The sequence below is a fragment of the Microtus oregoni genome, unplaced genomic scaffold (genome assembly GCF_018167655.1).
Source record: "Microtus oregoni isolate MIOR12 unplaced genomic scaffold, Mior012 000018F_ref0000195, whole genome shotgun sequence".
NCBI classification, from domain to species: domain Eukaryota; kingdom Metazoa; phylum Chordata; class Mammalia; order Rodentia; family Cricetidae; genus Microtus; species Microtus oregoni.
Genome location: NW_024543077.1, coordinates 40,579,310 through 40,605,665, shown reverse-complemented (window position 1 = coordinate 40,605,665; position 26,356 = coordinate 40,579,310). Strand labels below are relative to the sequence as shown.

Below are 26,356 nucleotides of genomic sequence, written 5' to 3'. Positions count from 1 at the left end.
TGTCAAAGCACTATGTACATAAAATTTTTAAAAAATGAATAATTTTAAAAAATTGCAAATCTTTACCTACATCTATGTATGTGAAGCAGAGAAAAGGGTCAGGAAAGATATGTCGACATTGTAACCACAGAGTAGACTTTCCCATCTCAAACTTGATAACCTTACTTCAAAAATCAATTCTGGCTGGGTCTGGGTAGGACTTGCCTGAAATCTCAACCCTCGGAGGAGGACGGTAAACTCAAGGCCAAACTTGGCCATATAAAGAGAATCTGACTCAAAAAACAAACCAACAGAAAACACAATCTAATAAATTCCCTTTAATAACAAAAAAATCAATTCCTAGATATATCTCCCTAATGTTTGTTCAAACAACCTGGAATTTTTCAAAATAAACTGATCAGTTTTACACAGGTCTTTATACAATGTATTTGGTAGTTCCTAATGTCTAACCCTAACTGATGTGGGAGTGTCATGTATCAATCTGTTGATTTCATTGGTTAAGCAATAAAGAAACTGCTTGGCCCTCATAGGTTAAAACATAGGTGGGTGGAGTAAACAGAACAGAAGGCTGGGAGAAAGAAGCTGAGTCAGTGAGTCGCCATGATTCTTCCACTCCAGGCAGACGCAGGTTAAGATCATTCCTGGTAAGCCAGCTCGTGGGCTACACAGATTATAAGAAATGGGCTAGTCCAGGTGCGAGAGTTAGCCGAGAAAAGGCTAGATATAATGGGCCAAGCGGTGTTTAAAAGAATACAGTTTCCGTGTAATTATTTCGGGGCATAAGCTAGAGCTAGCCATGTGGGTGGCCGGGTGCTGGGAACGCAGGCCCACCGCTCATATTACAATACCTAACAGCCTGTAGCTAACAGTGTTAACAGTTAACAGATAACTGCTACAGTGTTTCGATTTTGTAGTATCATTGTATGTTAATGGACTCACCTCACTTATAGCTGCATTATCCTCTTCCCCTGGGCGCACCAGTCTGTTTCCAGTTAGCCTCATGGACAAACCGAAGTCGCTGATGACACACGTGCCATCATTTTTTACCAGGACATTTCTGCTATTTAAATCTCGATGAGAAATTGCAGGTTTATAATGATCTGTTTGGATAATTTCAAACACTTATTAATGCTTAGGTAGAATTATTTGGGGATAATATTAAAATGAGATAACAGGCGCTACATACATGTAAATAAAAGATAGAACTATTTTCCACCCATTATAGCTGTCTAAAAAAATGGGGCTAGGGAAAGAAACCTGATTATCAAGACACATGCCTGCAATCCTAGCGCTTGGGATGTAGAGGCAGGAAGATTATGAGTTTGATCAACATGGGTGTCACAACCCAAATCAGAACCTCACAATTTCAACTTATTACTACTTTCCAAGGGTAACTATTAGTAACTAACTCCTCTTAGATACACAGTTAATCAAGCACTGAACATTCAACTGAATCTAACAGTAAACACAGTTCTAACTGTTGACACAAGCGAGTTTTTTTCTCTTCATTTCTTTCTTTCTGTTTTGTTTCCACGGTTGTGCTTGGTTGGTTAGTAGGTTGGCTGGTTTTTCAGACAGGGTTTCATGTAAATCAGGCTGGTCTCTGTGGAACTATCACTCATCTTCAGAGAAACTTCTTGCAGCAGATGGAGACCATCACAGAAGGCCACGACTGATCAAAATGTGGAGAACGACTCACCAGCAGGTACCAAGCCCCAGCTGATAGAAACACAACACCTACACCTACGACTCAGAACATCACGAAAGGGTGAACAGACCACAAGAGCCAGAGCACCAGGACACCTGGTAAGAAACAATCTTCTACACAGGACAGGCAAGCGGCACCCATAAAATCCCAACAATACGGTAGCTGAAAGAAGACCTGAACAATGACATCAGGGGATAGGCCAACAAAAATGGAGGAAATCTGACACAGCTTCATTCTAGGTAAAGAGCTAAGATAATTAAAGACAGCTGAGAGAGAGAGAATCCGTTCTTCCATAGAATGAGCCCCCTAATTGGCTATTTAATCCCAAGTGGTCAGCCCTAAAGCATTATTTACATATGAGCAGCACTCACTGATTCAGTGAGATGTCCTAGAGCTTACTATGTCGGCTGGCCTCAGACTCAGAGATCCGCCTGCCTCTGCCTCCAAAGTGCTAGGAATAAAGGCATGAGCCACTGTTTGAGAAAAATCTTTCTTTGTTTAAGCAAAGAAATTTCAGCCAGTATTTGACTTATAACCTTGCTGAATTTTGCAAACCTTGAAAGGGGAATCAGGATGATATTTTAAATTCTGCTTTAAGCCAGCGTCTAAAGGAGTTATATCTAAAGTAAGGAACAGGTCCAATGGCTGACGGCTAAAACACCGAAGCAAGCACACCGGCTGCTGACACAGCAATAACAGGTCAGTCTTGTACCCAAGGAAAGACATCGAGTAAATGAGCCAATAAATTATTCAGAAGAAATTATTTATATATGAAGCATCAGCTAGAAAAGATGATCCATGCTATTATATAATGGAACAAAGACCTAAGAAACGGATACATTAAGTATCCTCCCTAACGAGGTCAGGGACACTACAGGAACAGCGACGGTTACAATGTGACAAAATGTGGTCCCCAAGTGGAAACCTGAGAAAGCACAGACACACTAATTTAGGGGCGCCTGTGATGTGAGTATATTTTGAAACAAAGTGAGAAGTGAATGTATTTAAAAGAGGTGCTCTGGACAACTAGTTAAAGAACTCACGAAAGAAAGCTGAAGAAGGTGTAAGCTACAACAGGGGATGTAATACAGTTTCAAAATACTGGCCAACACTGCCTTCCATCCCTGTTTAACAACAGAACCCCACTTTGCCTGAAGAGCAATCCACCCAACAAAAACAAAACAGAACAATTATATTCTTGGTCTCCAGTGGGTAAGAATGAATTAGTTCTAAGAAACAAAACAGGTACACAAGAGGAACTTTTGAAGGTGGAAGGGGACAACTCCCTACCTAGAACATAGCACAGAGGACAAAGAAATAACTATGAAAATGTGATCCATAGGTAAGGGACAGTACAGAAAAATACAGGAGCCTCGTGTCTAATATCATGCTGTCAAACCCGTCCCTGACACCCTCACTTTAGGTTCTGGTTTTGTTTGTTGCTGGGGACTGAACCCGAGAGCCTCACGCACACTATGCTCTACCACTGGCCTGTAAGCTCAGTCCTCTCTCTGTTTCTTCCTCCTCCTTTTATGAGACAGGTCTCACTCTGCAGTCAAGGGATACCTTCAACTCACAATCCCCCTGTTTCAACCTCCTGAGTATGAGGATTGTAATTAGTATACGCCAACTTAATCGACCTCTTTAGATTTTTTTTTTTTAAAGCAGGGTCCTGCCACCACCATGCCTAACCCTCGAGATTTTTTTTTTAATATTTATTTATTTATTATGTATACAATATTCTCTCTGTGTGTATGCCTGCAGGCCAGATTTCATTACAGATGGTTGTGAGCCACCATGTGGTTGCTGGGAATTGAACTCAGGACCTTTGGAAGAGCAGGCAATGCTCTTAACCTCTGAGCCATCTCTCCAGCCCCGAGATTTTTATAAGTGTATGAGAAAGAAGAAAATTTTCTTTTTCTTTCTTTCTTTTTTTTTTTTTTTTTTTGGTTTTTTGAGACAGGGTTTCTCTGTAGCTTTGGAGCCTATCCTGGAACTCGCTCTTATAGACCACGCTGGCCTCGAACTCACAGAGATCACCCTGCCTCTGCCTCCTGAGTGCTGGGATTAAAGGCGTGTGCCACCACCACCTGGCAAAAATTTTCTTTATTAATAAAACCACTGTTATATCTTCCCTCTCGATTCTAGCTAGCAGGATATGAATTTATAAAAAGATGCTTGAGAATTACAACTTATGTAATAAAAATTCAAGTAATATTAAAACTAATACATTGTAATTTATTCCATAAACAAAATAAATACAAGGAAAATATAGCCTAGTTAAGAGTATTAACCTAAGGTTCTCAATTAGACTTCAAGAGATCTGAAAAACCTCTAGGATTTTCTTTGCCTGGTCTTATGATATCAGATATCAAATGTAGGGCCTTACACAAGCTAAGGAAGCATTCTATCACTGAAATATACTCCCCCTAAAATAATTTTCTCTAAAATTAGCTGTATGTATATTTTTAGAAGGAAAGTCTTCAAATTCTTAATGAAATCCATGCTTGCTTTTCTTTCTATTATATTCAAGTATATTTCCTGATAATGAAGCTTTCAAACAACTGGTTAATATTCATATTTTAACAATATAAGTTATGGCTTTTCTTCTAAAATATGATTAAAATTTTATTTCTCTTACCTCCTCGTGGTAATTCTGTGTGCAGATAAGCCAATCCTCTAGTCACAGAATGAGCCAACCGGCAAGAGCTTACCCAGTCACTTGTATGGAGACTCAAATATTTGCATAGAGATCCCTGTATAAAGGAAAAAGTATACCAAAGAAGTTAAATTCATGTGCTTCAACAAGAAGAGGTAACAACCTTATGAAGGATTTGCACAGGCTAGGATTACATGAAGCACTAATGATAAAGATAAGGTATATCTGAAAAGGAAAGTGAGAGAGGGCGTTCTGGCTAGTTTCATGTAAACTCTGACACAAGCTGAAGTCCTCTGGGAAGAGGGAGCCTTAACTGAGAAAATGCCTCCGTATAATCAGGCTGCAGCCAGGCCTGTAGAGCACTTTCCTAGTGATTGATGTGGGCGGGCCCAGCCCATCGTGGGTGGGCTCACTACCGGGCAGGTGGTCTTGAGGTTTTACAAAAAAGCCGAATGACCACAAAACAAAACAAACAAGTCAACTGCAGTGGCACACACTAATGCCACCACCACTTGAGAGGCAGAGGCAGGTGACTCTCTGAATTTGACGCCAGCCTGGTCTACACAGTGAGTTCAAGGACCCTGTCTGGAAACAATCAACAACAACAACAAGAACACCCACAAAATCAAGAAAGAAGGATGAGCAAGCCAGTAAGTGGCGCCATCCATGGCCTCTGCAGAGCTCCTACCTCCAGGCTCCTGCCCTGGGTGAGTCCCTGAGAGGGTGAGCAGTGATGTGGGAGAGTAAGCTGAGTAACCCTTTCCTCCCCAACTCGCTTTTGGTCACAGTCTCATCCCAGCAACAGAAACCCCAACTAGGACAGCGGAAAGAAGGAACTTAAGTATCAGGTTTTAGGTTTCAAATATTAAATTACAGATGGTTACTTCCTTTTAAACATTTCTTTGGGCTATCAGATTAACTTGGGAAAAATTTTAAGCCAAAATTTTATAAACAATATTGTTATGGTTTATAAGTAGAACACATATGTCTCCTGTAAATCTATACTGTTAGCCCTCTATACCTGCAGGCTTCACATCCTGGGGTCAATCAGCTACATAAAAAATACTCAGAGATGTGGCCTGATGGAAAAGTACTCGCTCGGTATACCCAGACCCTGGTTTTATCTCCAATAGAGTCAGGAAAAACAAACAAATAATAACCCAAAGAATCTTTGCATCTGTACATAACATTATTTTTTCTTATCATTGTTTCCTAAATAAATGATATAACAACTACTAACATGGCATTTACACGGTATAATAAGAAAGATATGAATGAGTAATAAGCACCGCTACATGGCATTTTCTATAAGGGGCTTGAACAGCTGTGATTTTGGGGTGTGTGTGTGTGTGCCTGAGGATGCTAAGGGATGACTGTATGCATGTATCTGTTCACCTCAAAGTATTCACCTACAAATTACAATGAGCTTCTGATTAGGCAAGGAGCTTACACAAGAATGAATGTCAATCAAGGTACTGTAAAGTCTGATGAAAAGGTCTGGCTAAAGAAACAGAGAGAAAGTTAAAGAGAAGGGAAGAGGGAAGGGTAAGGAAAGGAAGGCATGAGGGAGGAACAGAAGGAGTGAAGAAAAGGAAAAATGAGAGAAGAGAGACGAATAAAGAGAATCATTAGTGTTTTGTTATTATTTAAGATGGGGGTCTTAGGGCTGGAGAGATGGCTCAGAAGTTAAGTGCACACTGGCTGCTCTTCCAGAGGTCCTGAGTTCAATTCCCAATAACCACATGGTGGCTCACAGCCATCTATAATGAGACCTGGCGCCCCCTTCTGGCATGCGGGCACACATGGAAGGAATGATGTACACATAATAAATAATTTTTTGTTTTGTTTTGTTTTTTTCGAGACAGGGTTTCTCTGTGGTTTTGGAGCCTGTCCTGGAACTAGCTCTTGTAGACCAGGCTGGTCTCGAACTCACAGAGATCCGCCTGCCTCTAAATAAATAATTTTTTTTTAAAGATTTATTTATTTATTATGTATACAACATTCTCCCTCCACATACGTCCACACACCAGAAGAGGGCACCAGATCTCGTTACAGATGGTTGTGAGCCTCCATGTGGTTGCTGGGAATTGAACTCAGGACCTCTGGAAGAGCAGCCAGTGCTCTAAACCGCTGAGCCATCTCTCCAGCCCAATAAATAAATTTTTAAAAAATAAGATGGGGTCTTAGAGTAATAGCCCAGGCTGGCCTGAATTCACAGTCCTTCCACCTTGGCCTCCTTTCTGGTGCTAGGATCACAGATATGTGCCATGATACCTGGCAGACTGATGTATCTGATTCAAATTCTGACATAAGATCCTTATTTCACTAATAACAGAACACTAATAACACGTTTATAAACAAGCAAAACTCTATAACACATCCAAAAAATCTTTAACAGAAAGCACACTAAATGACAGAAACTTTTTATGAAGAACTTACGTTGGGATAATACTCCATCACCAGCAAATACTCCATGCGTCCATCTGCAGTGAGTCTCTCATCTCCAACTATAAAGCGAGCAATGTTGTCATGCTCCATCAAAGGCACTCTGTAAATGTTTTTTTCATTTATAAAATTCTGACGGTTTGCAAAAGAAAATACTTTTACAGCAACTGGACGCTCATCCAAGGAACCTTTATACACTGCTCCATATCGACCCCGTCCAATCAGCTGCAAGTTTGTTTTTAAAAAGGCAAGGTATTAATTAGTTCATATTAATATTGAACAATTAAATACTTAAAAGAAAAAACAAACAAACTCTAATTCCCCACTATAGACAGCAGCTCTCTTTTGCCCTCAGTTTATTCCAGTACCGAGAAGCAACCGACAGATGTCTGTGTATGGAAAGACTAAGGAACTGTCTACCTCACTAACCAACCTTCCAATAGATGAAAGCTAAACACTGGACAGAACTACAAGAAAACCCTAAATACACTGAGGAGTTAAGAGTGTAAAAGGCACCAAAGCATAGAAGAAAGGGACCCATGTGGTGAGCTACCAGCTGCTTGCTATGGGCTTCAGCTGGAAGGCAGACTACTCAGCTTCGAGCAATGCAACTGAAAATGGTATAGGAGGGTCGTTTGAACGAGGAGAGCTTCTACAGAGTGAGGGGAAGAAGCCTCAAAAGGATGAAACCAGAACAAGAGAATCCAGTGAACACTGATTCTAGCTAAATATAATAACTGAACTAAGATTTGGGCTTCTGCCCAAGTGTTAGGTTTGTAATCTGTGTCCACCAGTTAATAGCTTACAAAAATCAACACACAGGGCTGGAGAGATACTCAGTGGTTGACAGAATGTTCTAACCTTCCAGAGGGCCTAAGCTCGGTTCCCAGCACCCACCTCACAGCTGTGAGGAGTGGCTCACAGTGACCTGTAATTCCAGGTCCAGGAGACCCAACACCTCTTCCTAACCCCCACAGGTCATATGCATATGCACACAGATAACTAAAATAAATTTCTAAAAAACCGCAACCATTAGAAATTAGCCAGAATCTGGGAGCTTACACACAGTACCTAGAATAAAAAATCTACTCCATGCATAAAGAAACAGCAATAGCAAAATGTCACCAGTCTCTTTATTTTGGACTTCTGGGGAATTTTCATTAAAACAGGTTGGGGGATCTACTGTCTTTTTCTTTTCTCTTTTCTTTTTATGTGGTTTATTTGTTTGTTTTTTGGTTTTAGAGACAGGGTTTCTCTATGCAACAGTACTGGCTGTCATGGAATGCACTCTGTAGACCAGGCTGGCCTCAAACTCAGAGATCCACCTGCCTCTGCCTCCCGAGTGTGGGATTAAAGGCGTGGGCTACCATAGACTGGTTCCTTCACTTTATTTTTAAACGGGTCTCACTATAAATATACCTGGAACTATAAAATTACCCTGGAACTTGCTACACAGACCAGGTTGGCCTGGAACCTGAGGAAATCCCCTTGCTTCTGCTTCCTGACTGCTGGAATTACCGGTGTGCACCACCAGCTCCTGACACTTCAGGAGAACAAGGAGCAACCATGCCAGCCAACAGTCGCAGCACAGCCTCACCTCCAGGAGCTTCAGGTTATCCAGGTCCAGAGACGGCTCTGAGGCTGCGGCCTCCATCATGTTCATGCTGTGAAGACCCTGCTTCCGGTCTCCTGGAAAAGTAAGGGATTACTGATGGGAGACTTTCTTAACATGAAAACGCCACCTTTCTAGTATTGCAATTAAGAAGAGCTACAGCAGGGGTTAGAATAACTCATTAAAATAGGAATCACTGACAAGTGAAGATGAATATTAAGCACCGTGAGAGCAGATTCTGTGAGATAATTCCATGACGACGCAGTATTAAAGTGGAAAATCCTAATACTGAATTCAAGAAAATTTTCACAGAATTATTCAAATGAATGAGTAAGTGCTGATTTCCTAAACAACCCATCACACCTAAGATTTATCAGAACTGGGGTGTGGAGAGATGGCTCAGTGGTTAGAGCACTGATTGTTCTTCTAGCAGACATGGGTTCGATTCCCAGCACTCACACAGCAGCTCACAACTGTCTGTAATTCCAAAGTCTGACACTCTCGCAAAATACCAACGCACATGAAGTAAAAATAAAATCCTTAAAAAAATTATTAGAACTGACCTAGTGAAAAATTACTGACTTTTTCATTTAAAAAAATAGCATTATGGATATACAGTTTTTAAGTTGTTACAGAGGTAATACGAAAGCACTTACAGATCTCTGGTATCTGTGCTTTGACTAAAAGAGTTCAGTGATATGAAAGGCGTAGCGAGTGCGGATTTAGAGTTAAGTAACCTTGCCTGCAAGTAATAACTGTTGCAGTTGGGTAACACACATTTTGGGTAAGTTTAAAACCTCTTGTTGGACGGGAGCTTGGAAGGAGGGCTCAGCAGTCAAGAGCACTGGCTGCTCTTCTTAAGGTTCTTGAGCTCAATTCCCAGCACCCACAGGGTGGCTCACAACCATCTATAATGGAATCTGATGCCTTCTTCTGGCATAAAGCCAATAGAGCGCTCACAGACACATAAAATAAATCTTAAAAAAAAAAAATATCCTGTCTGGGCTGAAGGGATGGCTCAGCTTTAAGAGAGCTTGCTAGGCTTTCCAAAGAGCTGAGTTCACGTTTCAGCACCCACATTAGGTGGCTCACAACCACCTTTAACTCTAGCTCTAAGATATGCAATGCCATCTCCGGCCTCCTCGGGAAACACACATGCCATGACATACAGAGCCACAGGCAGACACATGAATAAAAATAAAATTTTAAAAAAACTTCTTGTAAAAACTGGGGAGAAATGTTTGTTGAAGCTGAGAATTGGAGCTACTATAGCTCAGAGTTTCTGTTTGTATAAACATTTTCCACAAACATTTTTAAAAAAAGAAGCAACAGGGATGGCAAGATGGCTCAGCTGGTAAAGATGCTTGCCAACAAGCTGGGTGGGGGTGGCGCACCCAGCGTTCAGGAAGCAAAGATAGGCAGATCTCTGTAAAAGAAATTTTTTAAAGAAAATAAATTCTGATTTAAATGGCATTTTCCTAAACGAGATAAAAAATACTATTTTTTTTTTACCTGTCAATAGTCTGTATCCAAAACATAAGGCGACTATCAAAACAGCTAATACAGAGACTGATGCCAAAGCAATGATTATTGTCTCGTCTCGATTAAATGAATGAGGTGGACCTAAAAGAAAACAGAAAAGTATTTCATTTAATACTGACAAAATAGCCTTTACAACAGCATTATTAATTATTAATATGCAATCAAATCAGTAATATTTTTGCATAAAAAATTAGAGAAAAAAATTAATCAATTTGTGATAGTCATAAATGACATGTTTTGATCACAGATTGTCTTATGTAAACTTAAAATATCTGTCAGGAATGGTCCTAATTATGAAAATATCAACTAGGTGCTGGAAAGAAGGATCACTGATGAAGAGTATATACCGCTCTTTCAGAGTCCCAGCACCCATATCACACAGTTCACAATCACCTGTAACTCCAGCTCTGTATGACCTGACACCTTCTCTGGCTTCTGAGGGTACCTGCAACCATACACACACATATCCTGGCCCCAACATTCATATTTAATTAAAACATATAAAATATCAACCATATCACAGAACAAGACAGTATACTTAAGCACACAGAACTAGAATTTTGAACTATATTATTTTTAAAAAGAAAGGGCTCTTGCCAGGTAGCTGTGGTGGTTTGGATGAGAACAGCCCTCTCACCAGCTAGAGGAACTGTTTGGGAAGGGTTAGGAGGTGTGATCTTATTGGAGGATGTAAGTCACTGGGGGTGGACTTTGAGGGTCTTTCTATCACAAAAAACAAAAACAACAAAAACAAAAAAAACTAAGGGCAGTAGCTGAGGCTGACCTTGAACTCAGGGCAATTCTTCTGCCTCTGCCTCCTAAATGCTGGGACTACAGGTGTGCACCACTAAGCCCAGCTTCATATTTTGCTTTAAAATGTGGCTTTAAACCATGAGTTCAATAGCTTCAACAGGTTGTTGACTCTGGTGTGCCTTGTTTCCTCATTTATAAGAAGTACCCGTAGCTCACATGTCGATTATGAAGCTGGATGGGGGTCTACGTGCTTAGAAAAGTACAAAGTTCTACGCAGCCAATGCTAATTTAGATCATTAGTATTTAAGCCAGGCAGTGGTGGCGCACGCCTTTAATCCCAGCACTCGAGAGGCAGAGGCAGATGGATCTCTGTGAGTTCGAGACCAGCCTGGTCTATAAGAGCAAGTTCCAGGACAGGCTCCAAAGCTACAGAGAAACAAAACAAAACGGGTCATCAGTATTGATATCTTTAATATTAATGAAAAGGACCTTTCTTTGTGGGCAGCTAAATCTAAATCGAACCTGAAGCTCAGTCCCTCTCTCTCCTTACCTGACCTTGAGAAAAATTCTTTCTATGCGAACCCATGTTTACTGCTAGCAGAACACAAGTAGCTAAATTACAAGGCTATCATGAGCATGGAAACATTTATATGATGGCTCCATTTTAGGGGTCAGATCTTATCGACAGCAAACACCCTTAGGGATAGATGTCCACTAACTAGAAAACACCTACAAGGAGCAGTAGGAGAACAAGGATTCAGCTGCAGTAGCTCTGTGAAGAATAGGAACAGACAAAGAGAAGCTGAAGGATGTATTTGTCAGCATGCTTTAAATAGCTATAAAGAACGACTAGATCCGGCAGTACATATGCAAAGCAGCAGTCTTTACAGAACACAAAATAACCACTTAAAAGTCAGCAGTCTAACGTACAGTGAGCTCTCCTAGGAGTGGCGAGGCCACAGCTACCTACACTTAATCATTCTTTCCATTCGATCGAAATGAAACACACTAAATTTTGAACTTTTAAACTTATCATTCTTGTTTGCTTGTTTCTTTAGACTTTTTTTTTTTTTGAGAGAGAGAGAGAGAGAGAGAGAGGGAGGGAGGGAGGGAGAGAGAGAGACTGAGACTCACTGTGTCTAATTCACTTTGTAAACCAGTCTGGCTTTGAACTCACAAAGATCCTCATCAGTGAGGCTGAGGTTGAGCCTCACTGGTGCTGGGATTAAAAGCACACACCTTTTTTTTTTTTTTTGGTTTTTCGAGACAGGGTTTCTCTGTGGTTTTGGAGCCTGTCCTGGAACTAGCTCTGTAGACCAGGCTGGTCCCGAACTCACAGAGATCCGCCTGCCTCTGCCTCCCGAGTGCTGGGATTAAAGGCGTGCGCCACAACCGCCCGGCAAGCACGCACCATTTTGACTGACAATTTTATCATTCCTTATAGTCAATTAAAATCAAGCATAATATATGTTAAAATTTTCTTAGTTGTGTTCAAACTAGAACTTTCTATAACAAATATGAAACACCTCAATGTCAGGGTTTCTTCAGAAAATTTATCTCAAATTTTCCACAGCCTAACAAAATGCCAAAACCAGTATTTCTAGAAAAGAATGTGTAGATGTGGTGAAATAGTCTTAAATTATAAGACAATTACTATATACTAACAGACTTTTTAACATACTGATAACTGTAGTTAACAACTCTTACAGCATATAGTAATTTACTATAGATGGAAAGATTGTGTATAGACACCCATACTGGCTAGGGATCTAACTCAGTGGCAGAGTGTTTAACATACGGATAACTGTAGTTAACAACTCTTACAGCATATAGTGATTTACTATAGATGGAAAGATTGTGTATAGACACCCATACTGGCTAGGGATCTAACTCAGTGGCAGAGTGTTTGCCTAGAATGTGCAAGGCCCTGGATTTGCTCTCCAGCACCACAGAAAGAAAGCCAACCAACTGACCCCTGTCTTCCTCCAAACAACTAAATCCCACCTCAACTAAGGTCACTAGCATGCCTATAATTCTTTTCAAAGATTAAACAGGAAGAAGAAAAGAATAAAGGTTATACACTGCTGATGAGAATACGAAATGGCACTGATGTAACAATTTAGTAGATCCTCAAAAGCTCAGAATTTTCACATTCAGCAGTTCACTCCTAGGCAGACACAAAAAGAACTGAAAGTCAGCGGTCAAATCAAAACTCCCACAGAAACATCAACAGCATCACTAGACACCGTAACTACAAGCAGAAATGCAAATGCTCACACTTGTGAGTCAATAAGCAGATATGGGACACCTAAAAATGGGCACATATTTTATGATTCCATTCATATCCAGAACAGGCAAATCCAGAGAGACAAGAAGCAGGTTAGGAGAGGCCAGGCACAGGAAAAGAGAGTTACTTCTCATTAGATGGAGGATCCCTTGGGGGGTGACGAAATGTTTTGGAACTACACAGAGAAAATGGCTGCCCAATACTGTAAAGTATCGAAGAGTAAATGTTTAATCTAGCTCTTCTGTTATAAAACTGTACCCAGTACAAAACTGCTCACTTTAAGAATGTGTTAAATTCAGACAGGTGTAGCCAGAACCTGGAAACAACCTAGATGCCCTTCAAAGGAAGAATGGATGAAGAAAGTATGGAATATATACACACTAGAACTACGCTGCGGTAAAAAACAATGACTTCTCAAATTTTGCATGCAAATGGATGGAAATTGAAAACATTATCCTGAGTGAGGTAACTCAGACCCAAAAAGATGAATATGGGATGTACTCACTCATAATTGGTTTCTAGCCATAAACAAGGGTCACGGAGTCTACAATTGGTGATCCCAAAGAAGCTAAGTAAGAAGAACCTTCATCTGGTGATGGATGGAGATAGAGACAGAGACCCACACTGGAGCACTGGACTGAGCTCCCAAGGTCCCAATGAGGAGCAGAAGGAGGGAGAACATGAGCAAAGAAGTTGGGACCACGAGGGGTGCACCCACCCACTGAGACAGTGGAGCTGATCTATTGGGAGCTCACCAAGGCCAGCTGGACTGTGACTGAAAAAGCATGGGATAAAACCGGACTCTCTGAACATGGCGAACAATGAGGGCTGATGAGAAGCCAAGGACAATGGCACGGGGTTTTGAACCTACGTAATGTGCTGGCTTTGTGGGAGCCTATCCAGTTTGGATGTTCACCTTCCTAGAAATGGATGGAGAGGGGAGGACCTAGGACTTACCACAGGGCAGGGAACCCTGACTGCTCTTTGGACTGGAGAGGGATGGGGAGAGGAGTGGGAGGAGGGGGAGGGAAATGGGAGGCTGGGAGGAGGTGGAAACTTGTTTTTTTTTTTCTCCTTTTCTCAATAAAAAAATGAAAGAAAAAAAAATTCAGACAGGTGGTGGTGGCTCACACCTCTAATCCCAGCACTCAGGATACAGAGGCAGGTAGGTGGATCTTCATGAATTTGAGGCCAGCCTGATCTACAAGAGCTAGTTCCAGTTCAAGACCAGCCTGGTGGCCGGGCGGTGGTGGTGCACGCCTTTAATCCCAGCACTCGGGAGGCAGAGGCAGGCGGATCTCTGTGAGTTCGAGGCCAGCCTGGTCTACAAAGGGAGTTCCAGGACAGGCTCCAAAGCTACAGAGAAACCCTGTCTCGAAAAACCAAAAAAAAAAAAAAAAAAAAAAAAAAAAAAGACCAGCCTGGTCTACAGAGCAAGTTCCAGAACAGCCAGTACTACACACAGAAAAACCCTGTCTGGAAAAATCAAACAATTTGTTTAAAAAAAAAAAAAACCAACAAGAATTTGTTAAAACTCAAAACGGAAATCTTATTTCAACATACATACAATTAAATAATGTTTTTTAAACACAAGATCTATATAAATATTTTAAGTGCCTATAGATTATCTTCTCTTATTAAGATTATTAAACACTAGGCTGGTAAGATGGTGGAAGGAAAACTAATTAGCAAAATATGTCTCTGATCTCTACATATGTAGCAAGGCACTGACCCCATCTCATGCACAGACACGCACAAACATGTGCGCGCACACACACATATACACACCCCCTAAAAAACAAAACTAATATAGTACACCTCCCCGTCCAAGGAGCTATATTACAGGATGCTTCTAATAGCACTGAATAGAGAATAGAATTACTACTCCTAATTTGTGGGTTCCAGATTTGTATATACACCTAAACATTACCTAAAAGTACTTGGGAGAAATCCAGAAAATTTCAAAGAACAAAACTTGAATTTGCCACACTAACCACTACCATGAATCCACATGAAGGAGTGATGTTTAAGATGACCAGCTGCAGCTCCTGCACAGATCTTCAGTCTCTCTCCAGGTCTCACTTGTACAGTACATAGTTAGACCTACGCTGTTTGTTAGTTCTGCACATATGCAGGCTTTTTTGTCTTTATTTTCTAAATAAATATAGTAATAAGAACTATTTATATAGCATTTACATTGTATTAGCATTATTAGTAACCTAAAGATGACTTTTAAAAATGAAGATAAGGCCGGGTGCTGGTAGTGGTGCACGTCTTTAATCCCAGCACTTGGGAGGCAGAGGCAGGTGGATCTCTGTGAGTTCGAGGCCAGCCTGGTCTGCAGAGCAAGTTCCAGGACAGGCTCCATAGCTACAGAGAAACCCTGTCTCAGATAAGTCAAAATATCTGGGAAGGCATGCATGGATTGTATGTAAATATTTGCCATTTCAGAGTTTATACAGTCAGGCTTCAGGGCATCTGCTAAGAGCACTGAGGAATGTGTGGTTTTATTTTTCTTATATCGCTGAGAAAGTTTATAAATTAAGCGTAGCACAGCAAGAGGTGAACCATAAATGACAACAGAATAACTTACAGAGACAGTGAGTAAGGCTGTCAGCATCACTCTGGCCCTCTGGGAACATTCCTACATACAAGGCAGGAAGCAGACAGGCATGGTGCTGCGGCAGTGGCGGAGAACTTCATATCGTGATCCACAGGCAGCAGGCAGAGGGGACTGAGCCTGGTGTGGGCTTCTGAAACCTCAGAGCCTCCTTATGTAAGGCCACACACCCTAATCCTTTAGACTCACTAGGGACCACACATTCAAGTACAGGAGCTTATGGAAGCCATTCTCATTTACACCACCACAGGACACATGCCGTATGAATACTCCAGAAAATAGATATTTCACATTCGGAATGGTGCGGAATAGTGTTAGATTTAATAGCATTACTCTGAACTGTGTACAGTTAAAAATTTATGAATTGTTCATTTGTTAATTTTACCATTTAATATTTTTCCTTCTTTTTCTTTCAGAAGGTGAAACCTTGGGTTAAACAAAACCACTATATTTTGTTTTACGAAACAAATTTATTTATTTATTTATTTATTGGTTTTTTGGGACAGGGTTTCTCTGTAGCTTTGGGGCCTGTCCTGGAACCAGCTCTTGTAGACCTGGCTGGCCTCAAACTCACAGAGATCCACCTGCCTCTGCCTCTGAGGAGATTAAAGGTGTGTGCCACCACCACCCGACATGAAAACAAAATTTTTGCCGGGCAGTGGTAACGCATGCATTTAATCCCAGCACTGTCTAGACAGAGCTAGTTCTACGACAGCCAGAGCTACACAGAGAAAGCCTGTCTTGAGAACTAAAAACTCTCATTGGACATGATGATGCACACCAGTAATCCTAGCAGAGGAAGGGAAGCAGAACAATCAGGGTTCAGGACCATCCTCACCAGTACAGTCTGAGGTTAGCCTGTGCTTTCTCTCAGAAAACCAAACAAAAATAAACACAACTTTTCTTTTCCCCCTGAGACAAGGTTTCTCTGTGTAGCCCTGGCTGTCCTGGAACTCACTGAGATCCACCTGCCTCTGCCTCCAGAGTACTGGGATTAAAGGCGTGCACCACCACCACCTAGTTGCATTTACTAGTTTAAGATATCAGCTCCATGGGGGCTGGAGAGATGGCTCAGCGGTTAAGAGCATTGCGTGCTCTTCCAAAGGACCTGAGTTCGGTTCCCAGCAACCACATGGTGGCTCACAACCATCTGTAATGGGGTCTGGTGCCCTCTTCTAGCCTGTAGGCATATATGCAAACAGAATATTGTATCCACAATAAATAAATAAATATTTAAAAAAAAAAAAGATATCAGCTCCTGCCAGAGCTCCCACGACTGTGCTGGGGACCAAACTGTGTCCCACTCCCCGATGCTCATATCCCAGTGTGATGGGGTTTGGCCCTGCAGAGACCGAAGCTCTATGGTAAAACTTTCATGATGGGATTAGTGCTTCAGAAGATGGGAGGTAGTGGTGGACACCTTTAACCTCAGGACGTAAGAGGTGGAAACAATAGAATCAGGGGTTTCCAATTTTGCCTACATAGAGAGTTTGAGGCCAACTGGGGCTACACCAGACCCTGACTCAAAATATTTTTAGGAAGAAAAAGATGTTTCATTTTATGTTTTACGTCCAGAGTTTCACAATGCTAAGTAAACACTGCATCGCTGAGCTACAGCCCCAGGACCCAGCACCAGTTTTCTCATGATTCATCTAGTTTTAAATTGTAGAGGTTATTTTCCTTATTTTATAACATCTTTTGAAGTATAAAAAATTTAACCTTAAAGTACAATCTATTGGGGGCTGGAGAGATGGCTCAGAGGTTAAGAGCACTGACTGCTCTACCAGAGGTCATGAGTTCAATTCCCAGCAACCACATGATGGCTCACAACCATCTGTAATGAGATCTGGTGCCTTCTTCTGGTGTGTGTGAAGCAGAATGTTGTACACATAATAAATAAATAAATTAAAAAAAAGTACAATCTATTTTCTTCTTTTGTTGCCTGTTATTTTGGTATCACATCTAAAAATCTGCTGTCAAATTCAGTCAGAAAGATTAATCCCATCCTTTCACACATCACACAGGCAGACTATGATGGGGTGGGGAAACAGTCAAGTAGGAGAGTATGGGGGGTATGCATACCCACCAAAATAGAAAGTATTTTATTCTCAAACACCAACACCTCTGGGAGCTGAGAGTAGCTTAGTATAGCAGCGCTTGCCCGACCTGAGAGGCACCACTACCTGGAGGGCGGAAAGGCCTCCCTTCCTGTTGCTCTAAACACTCCGTATTTTTTTTCCCACAGAGTAAAAGGTATTTAAATATACAACTGAAAATGGAAAAATAGGAGCATGAAATTCATTAACTCAAAATAGAGAGGGTGGAAAGGTGTCAAGGGACTTTTAAACACATTAAATGCCACACTAATGGCTAAATGTCTCAAATAAGGGACATTCCAGGTTCTGTCATATGGTCTAAAACTTGAAGTCACCGAAAAACTGCCAGGAATAATACTTTAATATGTGTATCTGTGTGAACTCATTTTTACTTCTTCAAATAACTCTTTTTTAAAAAAAAGATTTTTATTTTAATTATGTATATGCATGCATGTCTGTGTGTGGGTATGTGTGTGTGTGAATGCAGGTGTTCCTGGAGGCCACAAGTGTTGGAGCCCTCGGGAGCCTGAGAATAGGTAGTTGTGCCGCCTGCTGTGGGTGCTGGGAAACAAACGTGGGTTCTCCACAAGAGTGGTATGAGCTTTTTGTAAAAAAACAAAAAAATTAATTAAAATACAATCACACCCCACAGTGGGCTCTTAAGTCATCTCTCCAGTCATTAAAAATAATTCCTTTTATCCAATGTTACATATACCATACCTGAAATGTCTTACTGCTCAGCCCTAATATACCCCTTTTCCTCTTTTAGTTTTCTTGGTTAGATATTCAGCCAAACATAAGCAATGCTAAGCATGCCCGTGTGCAATGGCTGGGCTTTCACAAGCGAGTACTTCCTGAGTGCGGAACAGACAGGGCCTCCGCTGTCTGCCTCATTGGAGCCTGGGATGTTTCTGTTTACAAACCCTGGAGCCAGGCGGGGGCTCCTGCTCAGGCAGGCTGTCTGCTTCCTTACTACACTCGGCTTTTGTGTGGGTCTGTGTCAAAGAAAGAACAACATTGTTACATGTGCAGCAACCAGCAGGGAGAAGTTCAAATAAAACACACTGGTGGTTATGTCAGCTGCTTAATCTTTAACCACTTGCGCAGAGAAGCAAATTAGGGCTTAGATTTGTCTTTTTTTAGAGAAATGTATTTTTCATAAAAGCAAAGGAATACAGTTTCAACATTAAAACAATTAATGTAAGAAGAGTTTAGTGAATTTCTGAGATACTAATTAAGATTGCTAAATTACTTCCAAACTATATCACATAGTTCAGTATTTTAAACAAGTATTTCTATAAAGAAGGAATAATGTTGACTTAACTAATATGCCTGGAATGGTACCTATATAATAACCACAATCAGATTACTATTTATTTTTAGTATTCTTGAACAAACTGAATAAATAGGGGAGGAGTTTGCATTTCTTTTTACTTTTCGGTCAGTTTTTAACACTAAATATTTAAGGCCAGTTTAACTCGTCTGGTTAAACATTCTGACTAGTTCTTAGGTTACACAAAACAAAAATAAACAAAAAACTATGGTGTCTAATTGTCAAGACATTTTATGTCCAATTTACAAAAGAAAAGCAGAACAAGGAACATACACACATACACACGATAAAGTTAAAATAAAACAGAAAAAAAGAAAAAGGTCATTAAAGAGTAGAGAAACAAAAACAGACATCTAATATCTGACTTCTTTTCCTTTTAGCTTATTTTTCTTAAAAAAAAAATTGTGTTTAATGTGACATCACGTATGCCTGACACTGTGTGTGCGCACCGACCTCACAGGAGCTCACGTAGGTCAGGAGAGGGCGTCAGATCATCTGGAACTGGAGTCACAATGGTGTGAGCCACCCCTGTGGTGCTCTTAATTGAACATCTCCCCTGCCCAGTTTTACTTTTTATAATTATTTTATTCCTTGCTTTTCAGTTACTTAGTTATGATTTCCCTCTTTTTTGTAAGTTTATTTACTTTAAAATCTGAAATGAAGGTAAGGAAAATAGTCTGTGAACCCGAGAGTAACAGAAGCACAAACACTGATGTCACTTACATGAACAAGGGGCTGGGGTGCTCAGATCCTAAGATCAAAGGTACAAGTGCAGTCAGTCACCAAGGCTTTGGAGGAATCAAGTAGTGGGGAGGGGCTAAATAAGTGTGGCTTCGATTTGCAAGATATGAAAGACTTTTAGAGACTCACTATACAACAGTGTAAACATACGTACAAGCCCTAAGCTTTACACTTAAAAATGGTGGTCTGTGGGGCTCAAGAGACGGCTCGGCGGTTAGATTCCCCTTTTTTAGAAGAAAATTTATTTTTTAAATAGTGATTATATACAGATGAATAAAAATAAAATTCAGTAGTACAAATGTCAATGTTTATAGAGTACTGATACTGTTAGCATATCATAACATGTAATCATCTAAGTTAGATCCTGAAATGTCTTATTTACACTCAAAATATTTCTTAAATTTATGTCTCAATTTTTGAATGAGCAATACACTGACATGAAAACATAGAGCTATTGAGTGTCTTTTTTGTTGTTGTTGGTGGTGGTTTTTTTGTTTTGTTTTGGTTTGGTTTTTCAAGATAGGGTTTCTCTGTGTAGCTCTGGCTGTCCTGGAAATCCCTCTGTAGACCAGGCTAGCCTAGAACTCACAGAGATCCTCCTGTTTCTGCACCCTGAGTGCTGGGATTAAAGGCGTGCACCATGACTGCTCAGCTGAAGTGCCATCTTAACATGCCTACTCTCAACAATGCACGCACATGCACACACATATCTGTGTTCTTTCAAATTTTCCTTATATATGTACGATTCAGAAATCATCCTCTTTTAATATTCCCTTGATGCTTTTCTTGTATTTAGTCTGGACATATTTTTAAATGATTCTAAAACTCATCCTATTTCTTTATATTATTATGGCAAAGTAAGCTGACCCTATCCTCTACTTATGGACATTCAGTTATTTCTGTTTTGCTGTAGCAATGCTCCAATGAATAACTTTGTTTCTATTCATTTTAAATCACACACTTTTAAAAAGATTTATTTATTTCATGTGCATTTGCATTTTGCCTACATATATGTCTGTGGGAGGATGTCAGATACCCTGGAACTGGAGTTACAGACAGTTGTGAGCTGCCACGTGGGTGCTGAGAATTGAACCTGGGTCCTCTGGGAGAACAGTCAGTGTTCTTAACTGCTGAGCCATCTCTGCAGTTCCCTAAGTCACACACATTACATTAACGTGCTGGGTAATCTTGGGTGTCAGGCTGACTATATCTGAAATTAATTAAAATCCAAACAGCTGGGTACACCTGTGAGGGATTTCCCTGAATGATTATTTGAGGTGCACCCTAAATCTAGGTCATCCCTCTGGTGCAGCCCACTTAAATGAATGGAAAAAAGGAAATCTTTGCTTTTGACCTGCTTACCCTCACTGTAACGGACAAGTTCACCTATCCCGCTGCTGAGGCATTACTTTGTTGGTATGTATATAGTTTACTTCTTGGGATTCCAATATAAACGGAAGACTAGCAGCACTCTGGAATTCTCTGGGATTGCCGAGACACTAGAATCCTGAGGACTGAACAACTACTGTACATTTTGCCTTCTCTCTCTGCCAGGAGACAGCCACTGTTGGATTACTCAGCCAGAGCCTGCAAATCACTTTGATAATTTCCTAGACTAGGGGCTGGAGAGATGGCTTGGTGGGTAGGAACATTGGCTGTTCTTCCAGAGCACCTCACTGTGGCAGCTCACAACTGTCTCTAAGTCCAGTTCCAGAGGGCCAAACTGACACCCTTACACAAGAGAAACACCAACGTGTACACAAAAATAAATAGTAAAAAAAAATAATAAAGCCCTAGACTAATGCAACAAAAGGACCAATTCTCAGAGACAGAACTCCTGAGTTTGAAATTTATTCTCTGGGTTTTTCTTTTCATTGAGTGAATTAAAGAAAGTAGAACATGCAATGTACTCCAGCACTTTCAAAGAGTTATTAATCATGAAACACATTCATGAATTAAAACCACCACACATGAATAATACCAACCATACCCCTGCAAGATCTCTGTAATGATCCAAGTATCTGTCCCCCTGAATCTGCAGCCACATGGATTGTGTTCCTATGACATTACTAACAATTAGTAATCGAAAGTCAGACCAGGATCATGCGCTGTGTCACACAGCAATCCTTTCACATTTATCACCATGGAATAACTTCCAAATGGCTAACAACTTAAGTAAATATTTTAGAAAACAGAACTGAACATCTCGGGTGCTTAGACTTTCAAATACTCAGGCAGCTGAATTAGCTCAGGCTACTGTAATATATATCAGGTAGAACAGTTAAGAGTGTTGATTTATTTCCTTACAAGTCACATAAACAAAATTTATTCAGAAATTTTGCTCAAATATTTGAAGTTGTCAGAAAATTGCTAAAGAGCTCATGCTGTTTCTCCTGGGAAGAGTACTAACCTGGAATCACATGGATGAGGTGGAAAAAGAGGATGCTGGGAAAATGGGAAGTCCATGACAACATCCTAAGGATGTCTGTATATGTGATTAGAAAGACTTGTCACTAGAGCCTAGGTCAAAAAGCACCATGAAGGAAGACACCAAAGAGCAGGCAAAGGACAGCCAGGAAGCTAAGGACAGTGGCATGGCGGGATGGGATGGGGGGAGGGGGGGAGATACTGAGACAAGAATTCAGACTGTGCCCTTGGAATATACTAAGGTATTTCCTAGACTGTCTTAGGTTCCAGATATCTCGGGGAGACCTTTCTTTTTCCCCTAGTCTACCAAATGCTGAGTCACAAAGCCTGGGCTGATCACCTAACTTACACGCACAGACAGGATGTGCGGGAAGCATTGTCCAGGTATAAAAAGCACAGCAGGGGTAGTTTAGACCGTGGTGGCTTCTTGGGCATGGCAATGTGATTTTATGGTAGTCAACCCTAGAAGGAATTAACTCAATAAACACCTTAGCTTCAATCCTCCAGTCTCCAGGAACTCACTGTGCAAACCAGGCTGGCCTCAAACTCACAGAGATCCTCTTGCCTCTGCCTCTTGAGTGCAGGGATTAAAAGCATGCGCCACCAAACCCAACATATTCACATTCTCTTTTATCTTCTCAACTCAGAAAAAAAAAAATGTGGCTTTAGACAAGACTCTAATGGATATTTTTTTAATAGATTTATTTTTATTTTATGTGCACTGGTGTTTTACCTGAATATATGTCTGTTAAGAGGGCATGGGATCCCCAAGAGCTTACAGATGGTTGTCGGCCAACATGTGGGTGCCGGGGTTGAACCCTTTATTAACTTCCTATTATATGAGATAAGATAGTCTCCAATAAATGTTGTTCACTGGTGAGTATGAACCTTTTATATTTGCAGACAGTAGCTCTCTAATCATACAATATACTGAACCCATTAGTTAATTGGGTGAGGGCCTTTTGCTTTTATTAAAGTGACAATTTTATATAGTATAATTTATTTCTAATGATACAAAACATGTTGAAAACTGCAAAACTATGTGCAGATACACTTACACCACCAGCACTTGAAACTGATTCACCTTCATTACAATTTGCTGTGTTGCCATGGTTTGAACATGACCTCCTATGTCCATACAGTGAAACTTAATATCCAATGCAAAGGTGGACTCTTTATAAAGGATAGTTAAGCCAAGAGAATTTTGCCCTTATGATGGGTTAATAAAGTTATAGGTGTTTGTTCCCTATAAAAAGGATGAGTTTGGGGGGCTGGAGAGATGGCTCAGTGGTTAAGAGCATTGCCTGCTCTTCCAAAGGTCCTGAGTTCAATTCCCGGCAACCACATGGTGGCTCACAACCATCTGTAAAGAGGTCTGGTACCCTCTTCTGGCCTGCAGACATGCACACAGACAGAATATTGTATACTAAATAAATAAATATTTAAAAAAAAAAAAGGATGAGTTTGGGCCCAGTGTGGTGGGGCACACCTTTAATCCCAGCACTCAGGAGGCAGAGGCAGGGGGACTTCAGAGGTTATGTCCAGCATGTTCTACAGAGCAAGTTCCAGGATGTCCAGTTTAGGCAGAGAAGGAACTGTCAAAAACAAAAAACTGGTGAAAATGTATTTGAAAGAGGGGGTCATTTACTAGTCCCAGAAAAAAGCAGAATTTGGCACCTTTGGCCATATGGTTCTAGCTTTAAAGTCAAGGACATAAGAAAGGGTTCACAATATCTCCCTCCTTGACTAAGAAAAACCACTGAGGCCAGGCACATGTCAGGAGTGTCCCTGAATGGAGGCCCAGAGAGGCCACTGTGTGAAGCTGTAAGTTTAAGCCTGGATTGCCTTGGAGATGCCAGAGTCGTGGGATCTGTACACATAGCCAAGAGAGCTGCTAGCAGGGAGTGGAACCAGCCCAAGAAAGAGAAGTCTGTTGTAGTCAACAGAGCCAAAAGAAGTGGGAGACCTGAGGAGTGCTTTGATACCAGACACGGAGATGCAGAGTTTAGGGTTCACTCTGTTGGGTTTTGGTCTTGCTTTGGTCCAGTGTTTCTTCACTAAGTTCCCCTTCCCCACTTCGGGAACTGTAATGCATATCCTGCGTCCTTACATGTCAGAACTATGTGATCTGATTTTTCATTTTGATTTTAGAGGGGACTGAACTAAAGATTACACAAGTCTCAGAAGAGACTGAACCATTAAACAGTGCTGATACTGTGACGGACTGTGGGAACAAATGCATTTTGTATCATGATATGGCTACAAGCCTATGGGGGCCAGGGAGTGGAATACCAAGACCCCATTATAGACGGCTGTGAGCCACCATGTGTTTGTTGGAAATTGAACTCAGGACCTCTGGAAGAGCAGCCAGTGCTCTTGATTGCTGAGTCATTTCTCCAGATTCTATTCTTGCTTTTTGTTTTTTGGGGTTTTTTTTGGGGGTGGGGAGTTCCAGACAGGGTTTCACTGTTTAGCTCTGCCTATTCTGGAAATCGCTCTGTAGACCAGACTGGCCTTGAATTCACAGAGATCCGCCTGTCTCTGCCTCCCAAGTGTGCCACTACTGCTGGCTCCAGATCCTTTTTTAATAAACTTAAAATCATCAATTACTTTCTTAAAATATGCACACTTTTTGTTCTCTTTTTTACTTTTAATAAGTATAAAATGCAACTTGTTTTGCCTCTTAAACAAAGATCTTGAGCCATCCTTACTTCCCATTTTTCTCTTTAATTAAATGCCTTACAGAAACACTAAACACCGAAGCATTATAAAGTTATAGTAGCTCACAGCCTATTTGTGGCCCCATGCCTGTATTGGCTTTTCTGATTGTGGGCTTGCTTTCTTACTCTGGTGTGAGATAAAGATATTTGTTGCCAGATATCAGAAATTATAATTTCTAATCTTAACAACACAGAATAAATTATGATGTTATTTCCTAAACTTGGATTTAGAGGCAATTCAATCTCTGTTTCTCATTGTTTGGCCCAACTTCAAAGTAATGAATGATGTAAGTAAAAGAAAATAAAAGAATTCTACATGTATATCCTGGCACACAAGAACTTCCAAGGTTCAATAAAATAAAATAGATTTATTCAGTTAAACATATATATACAATTTTTTGCCTGCTTTTCTACTGACTTAATTATCTTATTTATACAATTAGGGAGTTTAATTATAGCTATTTCAGATATCTTATTATGAAAATGTTCTAATAAATTCCCAAAAATACAATAATTATGTACTTCTTTCAAATTATGACTTTATAAATACATGAAAATTTCTTCAGGGTATAACGAGATAAATAAATATTATAGCTTAGATATCATCAACTTAGAAACTAATTTTATTTAAGATTATATGATGCACATGCATACATACAGGCAAAAAATTCATATACATAAAATAAAATTATAAATATATATAAAGCTTGTAGTTACACAATTTAAGAAAATATTAAATAATGAAGGAAACGCATAATTCTTACTGTTACACAGTTAAAGTGAAAATCATGACAGGGTTCTTAAATTTTTAGAAATATGATTGAATATTTTCAAAAAAAGAATCTATCCCCTCACCCAGCTCATAATAAAAAATAAATGTGGCCATTATGTAGGGATATTTTGTTTATGTTTTAACAACTAAAGTTTGCCTGAAGATCAGAGAGGCAGTGCAGCCAGCCACTAGAGAGACCTTTTACTTCTTCCAATGCTCAGACCGAAGGGACGATCCTGTCCTCAGACTGCATCTCCAGACTCCATCTGTCTACCAAACCTCAGCTGCCCTGAGCGCCTGTCTCCTCCCGCCATATCATTGCTGTCTCCATACATCCCGCCATATATTCCTCTCTCCACCCAGGCACATCACTCCCGTCTCCACCTCCCTAGTGCTGGGATTAAAGGCGTGGGATCACCTTTGTGTGAGCTCTGTTTCTCTTTTGGACAGAGTCAATCTTGTGTAGCTGAGGGTAGCCCTAAACTAACAGAGATCCTTCTGCCTGTGTGTCCTGATTCCTGGGATTAAAGGTGTGTGCCATCACTCCTTGGCCTCTAGTGGCTTAACTCTGCACTCTGATCTTCAGGCAAGCTTTATTTGTGAAAATACAAAGTATCATTGCATTTCCCTTTTGCAGGACG

General features: G+C 40.5%; 1 protein-coding gene across 4 annotated transcripts in view; it reads right to left on the bottom strand.

Annotated features, from left to right (window-relative positions):
* LOC121459053 (bone morphogenetic protein receptor type-2-like) overlaps positions 1 to 26,356 on the bottom strand; it is a 99,480-nt gene that overhangs the window by 22,347 nt on the left and 50,777 nt on the right. For 3 of the 4 annotated variants that reach the window (XM_041668560.1, XM_041668562.1, XM_041668563.1), the window contains exons 4-8: positions 9,937 to 10,047; positions 8,410 to 8,501; positions 6,807 to 7,037; positions 4,350 to 4,464; positions 940 to 1,100 (exon numbers count right to left, since the gene is read on the bottom strand). In XM_041668560.1, the coding sequence (XP_041524494.1) occupies positions 940 to 1,100; positions 4,350 to 4,464; positions 6,807 to 7,037; positions 8,410 to 8,501; positions 9,937 to 10,047 (710 nt within the window). The remainder of the gene's footprint in view (positions 1 to 939; positions 1,101 to 4,349; positions 4,465 to 6,806; positions 7,038 to 8,409; positions 8,502 to 9,936; positions 10,048 to 26,356) is intronic. The other variant, XM_041668561.1, reaches the window with a different exon arrangement.